This window comes from Lithobates pipiens, unplaced genomic scaffold (assembly GCF_037356315.1).
Source record: "Lithobates pipiens isolate NorthernLeopardFrog02 unplaced genomic scaffold, aLitPip1_a1.2 Scaffold_8, whole genome shotgun sequence".
Classification (NCBI taxonomy): domain Eukaryota; kingdom Metazoa; phylum Chordata; class Amphibia; order Anura; family Ranidae; genus Lithobates; species Lithobates pipiens.
The window spans coordinates 431,973,074-431,982,408 of NW_027507903.1; the positions used below are offsets into that span (position 1 = coordinate 431,973,074).

At 45.2% G+C, this 9,335-nt stretch overlaps 1 protein-coding gene across 1 annotated transcript in view; it reads left to right on the forward strand.

The window, feature by feature from the left end:
- LOC143964527 (parathyroid hormone/parathyroid hormone-related peptide receptor-like) overlaps positions 1-9,125 on the forward strand; it is a 109,547-nt gene extending 100,422 nt beyond the window's left edge. The window contains exon 13 of the mRNA XM_077474304.1: positions 7,208-9,125. Within this exon, the coding sequence (XP_077330430.1) occupies positions 7,208-7,507 (300 nt within the window). The 3' untranslated portion in view covers positions 7,508-9,125. The remainder of the gene's footprint in view (positions 1-7,207) is intronic.
- The last annotated feature ends 210 nt before the right edge of the window (positions 9,126-9,335 follow it).

Consider the following 9,335-nt stretch of genomic DNA (forward strand, 5'->3'; position numbering starts at 1 on the left):
GCAGGCAGGATAGGTGCTACACTTGGTGACAGGATAGTAGTATTTGGTAGGAAGTGGGGTAGACTGGGCTGTAACTGAGGTTGCCATAGGCAATGAGGAGATAGATACTTGGGAAGGCAGGTGATTAATGACAGGGCTGGAATGTTGTGGCTTGGCTAAATGTAGGAGATCTGACCATGCCTGTAGCACAGGTTGAACAAACGCTGATTCACACACAGCCTGACTAACCAGAGATTGCACTGAATGGATGTAATCAGACAGCACCTGCTGTGGACAAGAGGAATAACATTCCATGAAATAGGCTGGATCATCCTCTAACAACCATACCAAAGATACAACTTGGCCCAAATTGAAGGGGGGAGAAAAATCACCACTTACTTTGGAATAACATGACAGGGCTGGCTCTGCACATAATTGGATTAAGGGCTGAACATCCTCAAATGACATGTAGCCCTGATCCACCAGGGAATGAGCTGATTGGATGGTCTCCATCAGCCGGTCACTAGACCACCTTTTTAGAAGCTGGCGACAATATTCACCATCCTCTTCTGCCAGCAGAGAATAATACATGATTTCATTGAAATCCATATTGGCAGACTAACAGGTCAGGATGGTTCCTCAATGCAGCCACGTCTGGTCAGGGATAGCCTTGGTATACTATCAGGGAATGATTAGACCAGACTGTGTGGACTGCACAGAGGAAACCCAAAACGCATGTGAGTGAAATAACAAAAGTGTTTATTATAAATAAAAGGAAAGTGAAAACAAACAGTGCGCTACCAACCACAACAACAAGTAATATATATACAATAAATGGGAACTACCAGAGACATCAACGAAAGCCAGGCCGAGGTCATACACCAGGGAATCAGTAGATGGGTAAGGACGGATGGATGGGCTGCAGAGCAGGGATCTAGGTGGCAGGAGACAAGAGGGACAGATCCAGGATGGGCTCAGAATTCGGGAAGGAACAGGTCAGGTAGATACAAGGTTCAGGTTCCAAGGTTCAGGTTCCAAGGTTCAGGTTCCAAGGTTCAGGTTCCAAGGTTCAGGTTCCAAGGTTCAGGTTCCAAGGTTCAGGTTCCAAGGTTCAGGTTCAGGTTCCAAGGTTCAGGTTCCATGGAGAGAGCGATACCAAGGCAAGCATGTTAGGGCTTGCCGGGTATTTATAAGACTACCAATGATTACCCTCACGTAACAGCTGAGCGCAGAAGGTGCTGTCTGCTCCACACTGCCGGAGTACACCCGCTGGTGGGCGCCGGTACTACAGTCCAAGGATCCAATAGTGCCACCAGGAGGTAGGTCCTCTTATTACAGGCCCTGGGTGTTAGAAGACACCCGCTGGTGGACACTGGTACTGAAATCCAAGAGATCAACAGCGCCACCAACGGGTGGACCTTTTCATGACATGAGGAGAAGGTGCACTGGGTTCCAAAAGCTGAACTGTGCTAGCAAGGGAAACCATGGCCTAATTGGCCAATAAGGCATCACTGCCACTACCTCCACAACCTCTGTTTGGAGTCTTTGTAGAAAACCATGACTGGAGGAAAGAAAGTCTACTAGAATATTTTGGACTCTGGGGACATAAGCCGCTGAGATGTAGGCTTGATTCTTCTGAGCCCAAGACATAATTGGCTCTGCTTCCTGTAATAGAGAACAGGCTGCGAGTCCCCCTTGTCTTTTAACGTAAGAGACTGCCGTAGTGTTGACTAACCCTAGAGCACTAACACTACCTTCATTATATGGTGAAAGGCCTGTAGAGTGCAGAAGGCTGCTCGTAACCTCAGAATGTTCAATGCAATCTTGTGAAATTGACAGTCCCGCCTGCCTTAAGCTATCCCCAGCAGGCAGCAAGCCTCTTCATTACATATTGCTAGCATCAGATGTGATTGTGAACCAGGAAATGGGGCAATGGAATGACAAATGAGCCCTTTTTACCATTGCAGCTGCCAGGGGACTCACTCTCATGACTTGTCTCATGACTGGTCATCTACATAACCTGAATACTGCTTCCTGGCTTCCACTGCTGGAGAAACCCCTTCCAGAAGGGCCACCTTCTCCAGCTTCCACTTGACCCTTGGTACCAGAGACACCATAGTGCCAATCATTTTAGACACTGAAAGGCACACAGGTGGGAAGAAGACAGGGCCAGGAGTATTCTGTTCCAGTAAATCGGGATTCGGAGTCAAGGCAATGGTCCTCTTGATTATATTGAACTGAGCCCCGTGGCACGCAAGAGACTGGATGGGCTCTAGGTGACTCTTTCCCAGATTCAACTGCCAGTGAATTTGAGGAGCATTGAAAAGACCTGAGCTCTGGGCTCCAGCAGCTGCCCTTTGTTTTGGGACAGTAGAAGGACATCCACGTAACTATGCAGGTGTATGCTCCTTGTTTTGATAAAGACCATAACAACCAATAAGACCCTGAAAACACACAGAGCAATGTTGAAAGCCTGAATGGCTGAAGCTGGAGATGGTCTTGACCTACAGCAAACCAAAGGAACTTACACAGGTCTTCTATAATGGGCACATGAATGTAAGCATCTTAGGACTATGGGAAACAAGCCAGTCATCTGGCTGTACCCCCTATGAATCAGGAACAATGCTTCTACCTTCAACTTCTCCCTTGCTGAAAATTGTCTCAGGTGCACAAGGTCCAAAACTGGCCTCCGGAAGCTGTTCCTCTTCATGACCATAAATAGGGCGAGTACCTGCACTGAAATTTCTCACATTCAGACACTGGCACGGCAGCACTTTGTGACACCAGACTTACATAAAACATGAGTATATGCTTCCTTTATCTTTAGAGTAAGGTAAAAATCCATTGACATGAATCCGAGATGAGATGTTTCTAAGGTGCAATCACAACTCAGAGAACTTTATGAGACCTCCACACGCACATATTCAGATAAGCGTGCAATCCATCACTAAATAAGGATAAATGTGGTAGGTCATTGGCTCGATCCCTGCATTCGAAAGTATCTTCCACTTTTGTGCCCCATATTCGGGGGGCACGGGGGGAATTGGTCTCCTCGCCCTCTAAGATGGCTGAGGAATCCAGGGACTTCTATCAATCCCTGTACAATATCCCTATGGCTCGACAAACAGGTTCTCCTTCTACCGAGATGGAAGACCAACTATCCTATGTCTTGGAAACTCGGTCCCTACTTTAGATGGTGACACCATTGCTGACCTGGAAACCCCTATCACAGAGGACAAAGTTGCCAAAGCCAAAGCGGGTACGCCAAGTGGAAGAGCCCAGGCCCGACGGCTTCACTCCTAAGTTTTATAAACTTTTTGCCACCCTTCTCACACCCTTTCTAACTAAGATGTTCAGCTCCTTGATAGAGGGCTCTAAGTTCCCTCCACAAACACTCGAGGCCCACATATGCCTCATCCCGAAACTGGACAAAGACACTGCTCTCTGTGCAAACTATAGGCCGATATCCTTGATTGGTGTCAATCTGAAAGTCTTTGCTAAAATCCTAGCCAATAGATTACAACCATTGTTGCCTAGGATGATACAGTTAGACCAGGTCTACTTTGTGAGCGGCCGGGAGGCTAGGGACAATACTCCAAAGACCCTTCTTCTAACTAATTATATATTAATTATATTATATTATATTCCACTATGCCTCTTAACAGTCGATGAGGAGAAGGCATTCGACCGAGTAGACTGGCAGTTCCTCTGATTATCCCTGCAACAAATAGGCTTGTGAACTAATATGATAGCGAGAATAATGTCCCTTTACTCTTTTCCATCTGCTAGGATTAGACTGAATGGTTGATTATCTCCAGCCTTTTCTATCTCTAACGGGATACGTCAGGGGTGCCCATTGTCCCCTCTCCTCTCACTATGGAACATTTGGCTATGGCTCTACGTAACAATCCTTCTATCCAAGGCAAAACAGTCGGGCCCACCCATACTAAACTTGCCCTATTCGCAGATGATCTGCTCATGTACATGACTCACCCACGCACATCCTTACCCTCAGTATTGCAGGAGTTCCAGAAATTTGGAGCAGTTAGCAACTTCAAAGTAAATTACAATAAATCAGAAATTCTTAACATATCCATGCCTAAGTCGGACATACAAAGACTCTCGACTATTTTATTATTTATTTGGAATAATGCCCGTCCCAGAATACGGTATTAAACATTATCTTGTCCAAGGGTTTGGGAGGGGGCGGAGCCCTGGACGCCTCCCTATACCATAAAGCAGCAGTGCTCACTCGCATACTACCTAGTTCCACCACTCTTCAACCAAGCTTTGGGTTCAGTTGGAAAGTTACATGAACCCAATAGAACTCTCCGCTCTCCCATGGACCTTGCCCACGGTCCAGGGGGGGGTCAGGCCCCCCCCACGACCTTAACCCCTCACACAATCCAGATTTGGGATCGTATGCTGACCAGAAGGAGCTTATCGAAATACATGGGGCCTATGACTCCCTCCTTTGGGACCTCGGCCTTTCCGCCAGCTATGTGTGTATCAAAATTCGGACCATGGCAAAAAGAAGACCATAGGGGACTTGCCCAAGTCCTTCGGGCAGACCCCAATTTAAGGACAGATACCCCTACCGGTCTGACCTCCCAACATCCCATGCAGTGGCTTCGGAGACAACAGACTACCTCCTACATCCGGACTTTCCCATCCATTCCAGACATCCTTGAGGAACCGACAGGATTTGAGGAACTGATCTTGAAGGCAGAACCTCCAGCACATGTGGTATCTCAACTTTACTCCCTCTTGCTCAATATCTCCTCCCCTGACCTCCCTCCGTTTACGGTGGCCTGGGAGACAGAACTACAACACCCTATCTCCCCTATTGACTGGCAAAAATGTTTTATCCTGACTCGCAAAATATCCCTCGCCACTAAGACCCAGGAAAAGGGATTTAAACTGCTAACGAGATGGTACAGATGCCCATCGACTATAAACCATTTCAACCCGGAAGTACCAGATACCTGCTGGCGGTGTCTTAGCTCCCAGGGAACCATGCTTCACATATGGTGGGAATGCCCACCTGTGTGAGGGTATTGGCGACAGATATTCAAACTTTACTGCAAGCTGATGGCGACCTCTATACACCCCTCACATGAGGTGGCTCCCTTATCTATACTCCCTGGTACGTTCAAATCCATCAAAAAAGATATATTACGACACTTCCTGGCGGCGGCCAGAGTAGTGATTCCCTGTCATTGGAGATCGACAGTCATGCCTTCCCTGGGGGATTGGGCTACGGAAGTGGACCGCATAAGGGACCTGGAACGTCTGTTGGCAGAGGAATGTGGTAAAAACAAACAGTTTGCTCTCACCTGGACCTCATGGTCCATGTTCCGATACTCCTCTGAGTTTATCTCCTGGACTGAACATGGCCTGCATGACGTCGCCCTGGGACCATGATAGAGTGATCCTTGTCCCCTATCTCTATGCCCCCTCTTATATACCCCTGCTCCTTTTTCTTTTCTCTATATTTCAATACACCCCTAGGAATCCATCAAGCCACTGTACCATGGCTTTGACTTATCTATTGTTACTGACTCGATGTGAGAACCCTATGTAATATTTTTCATATAGATTTTTATATAATTTCGTCTGATGCTCTGCGCAAGGGGCAGCCTTGATCCCTTTAACTGAACTGAGGATGAAGGGTACTTTAGCTTATATGCTTTATTTTTATTTTTTTCAAACAAGGATTGCTATCACAAAAGGTTTCCTGGTAGGCTTTATATACATGCTTTGAATCCTTTTATCTGTAACACACGATGCCCACTGTTGGTGTATCTTGTCATTGTTTGTAATGTTTAACTCTTCTTTCTTAACTTTTCTATTGGATAAAATAAGATTGAATTAGAATACAGCAGGCTTCATGCAGCCTGAACAAGTGAAATCAAACTGTATAAGGCTAGTCTAAGGGCCGGTTCACACAGCGGGCGATGCGAGGCGACACTACTCGCCTCGCCTTGCTCCCGCAAGTCGCCCCCGTTCTGTACAATGGAACCGTTCTGAGAGGAGCGACTCGAGTCGCTCCGACTCAGAAAAAAGGTTCCTGTACTACTTCTGGGCGACTTCGGGGGCGACTTGCATTGACTTCTATACAGAAGTCCTCTGCAAGTCGCCGCTGAGGTCGCCGCAGGTCGCGGCGAGGCAAGTCGGAGAGGCCTCGCCGCGCCTGCAGTGTGAACCGGCCCTTACAGACTCCAGCCAACATCCTGGAATATGAAATAGCATCACCATGTGCCCTCCCTGTAGTCTTCTTTTTTAGTGTCTGACACATTAGTATGCACAGTATTGTACAATGCAGGCTAGTGTGATAATTTTATTTTATTAAACCTTATTCATTTTTAGATTTTTTGTTTCCCAAATTAAACACAGCTACTCTAGTGATCTCCACTTGCTTCTGGGTCCCATGCCGAGTGACTGCTGTCCTGCATTGTGAACACAGGAGGTTGACCGTTGCTCCATGTGAGACCTGGAAGCAAGTGATTACTGGAGTAGTAATGTCTACTTCAGTTATTTCCAGCTTCCAGTGGCATCAGCCAGGTATGGTATATACATTGGTCTAAGCTGTAAACATGCACACAGTTTTTGAAGGAACTTGACAGGTAGGTTGTTCCAAACATCTCGGAGAGCTAACCCCAGATCCATCAGTCTCTTCATGTAATCCCAGACAGACTTGATGTTGAGATCAGGGCTTTGTGGGGGCCAAACCATCACTTCCAAGACTTGTTCTTCTTTACACTGAATATAGTTCCTAATGACATTGGCTGTATGTTTGGGATCGTTGTCCTGCTGCAGAATACATTTGAGCCAACCACGTCTCTCTAATGATATGACATAATAGATAAATATCTGCCTGTATTTCTCATAGTCAAAGCAGCCTACACCCACAGAAGATCTTTGGTTAATCTCCAGGATGTTTGGAACAACCTGTCGAAATTCCTCCAATAACGGTGTGCAAGTTTAACTAGCAGAATTGATGCTGTTTTGAAGGCAAAGGGTGGTCACACCAAATTTTGATTTGTTTTGGATTTCTCTTCTGTTTATTTTTTACCAATGATCAAAATGGAAAGGTAATAAACAATTAACACTTCTAATTCTAAAAGAATTCTTAATTGACATCATTTTTTCACACCTGTTTAAAATGTTTGCACAGTACTGTAAATACCTATAACAAACAAATCCCTAACATTTCCTCTTACTATAGGTGCAGGCAGAGGTGCGTAAATTTTGGTTTCGCAGAAACTTATCCCATGATCTGAAGCAGAAGTCCCGTATGACCAGCACTGGAGGCAGCTGTCACTATGGAGGAGTCCTGTCCCATACCTCCAACAGCGTGTGCCTGAGCATGGCAGCCAGGGGAAAACCGCTGCCATTACCAGTTCACTCCACTGCCTATGTGCCTGGGTATTTCTCTGGCACCGTAGCCTCTGACAACAGCCCTCTGCAAGCTGGTAATTGCAGAGAGAACACTGAGCTCCCCTGTGGAGCAGATACTTACCCCTGAGGTCGCTTTTTATAGATGTCTGAATAACCTCATTTATTTTATACGGAAATGGCTGGAAACTGAAAGGACTTAGACCTTCTATGTAAAATCACTTAAAGCGGATCTCTACAGTGTCTATAATTTTAATTGAAAAAATTATTATTATTATTTTTTTTTTTTACAAAAGCGCTCAACACCCCCCACCCAAGGCTCCAAAACAAATTTAACTTTTAAAGCTCCCTTTCCCCCACAACCATCAGCACATACTTACCTGTCTGTGGTGGCCCCCTGTAGTGTTCACATACTTGATGCAGAAATCCCCTCCAGTGCCAGCCACGCCTGCACAGTAACCACCCACAGACTTTAATGGGGCCGTACACCTAGCGTTTTAAGGATTATGTCCATTCATATCTTCGGAGGATTACTGCACAGATGTGGCCAGCACTGGAGGAGATGTCTGCATCAAGGATGTAAACACAACAGAAGGATGCCACCAGGGAGTGGTAGGTTCATGCCAGGATTGGAGGTTTAGGTTAGATAAGAATTGTGGGGTGGGGGTGCAGCTAGGATTTTTTAGATGAAAAGTGGAGTTGTACTTTAACATTATGGTCAGTTGGACAGCCAGTATAAGCTGGGTGATAAAAGGCTGTGGAGGATGTCATCATATGCTTCTGCTTTAAGGCCTATCTATTGTCAAGATGTAAAAATCATATATTTCCACAATATATTTCAATTATTTCTAGCCTACTCATGCTATATTAATCTGAATGATCTTGAAATCTGTGAACTTATTTTGTAAAAATTCTCACACATTTACTTGGGTTCTGTGACTCATATTTACTATGCCCTGTGAGTAGACACTGCTGTGTTACACATTTCACACAGCCTGCCTTCTGGCCTACAGAGGTGCTGATGGGAGGGGTTTCAGGAGGTGGAGTCACTACAGAAATCACTGCTTGCAGGCAGCAAGGTACCATGGGATATGTAGTCCTTAGAATATGAAATAAACAGTTGAGGAGCATCTGCAAAGCATGCAGGGAATCCAGGAAGGTATGGAAAGAGATGACCAGCAGACAGCAAGCACTCACAATGTGGAAGTAATAAGCTTATATTGGCTTGTGAAAAAAAGAACTATTGTTTGTATTGTTATTACAATGCGGACGTAATAAAAGAGTGTGCTGTGACGAGATATTTTGTTTATCTCTTCTGCTGCATACCCAAGGAACCCCTTTATCGGGGGTGCACACAATATACAAACAATATCTTTGCCCTAAGCTCAGGCATACCTCACACATCCCACAATGTAATGCAAGTTCTTCGTTCATTTTATTGTGTCCCCTGCATTGTGTCTTAAGCTGGCCATACACTTTACAATCTGACTGTACAATCTCCTTTAGATCTGCCAACAACTGGGAAGTGCAGGGACCTGTCTGATTGCAAACAAATTGAATGGATTGTTAAGACTTGTCTTTATATTAAGATGTGGAAATCAGCAGATCAATATTTTATCAGCACCTGTCTTATATTGTAAACTTGCATGCTCTGTAGTACATATGAAAAGCTTATTGCTAAATATTTTATACTTGCAAGCCCTGTCTATTGCTGCAATTTTTTTTATAAACACAACTGCCCATGGAAACCTGTGTTTAATGTGTTTGATTTATGGGAAAAAAAAGTACAGTTTAGAAATATGGACATTGTAATAAGAAATGACATTCAGCAGTCAGCCTTTCTTTAGCCTAAAATGGTTCACTGCATGGAATGAAAGGCTGATATCAGCCAGTGAACAGCACAGGTATGTTGTTCCCTTTGCTGCAGGAGGAATCCTGTTGCTGATCACAGATTGTCA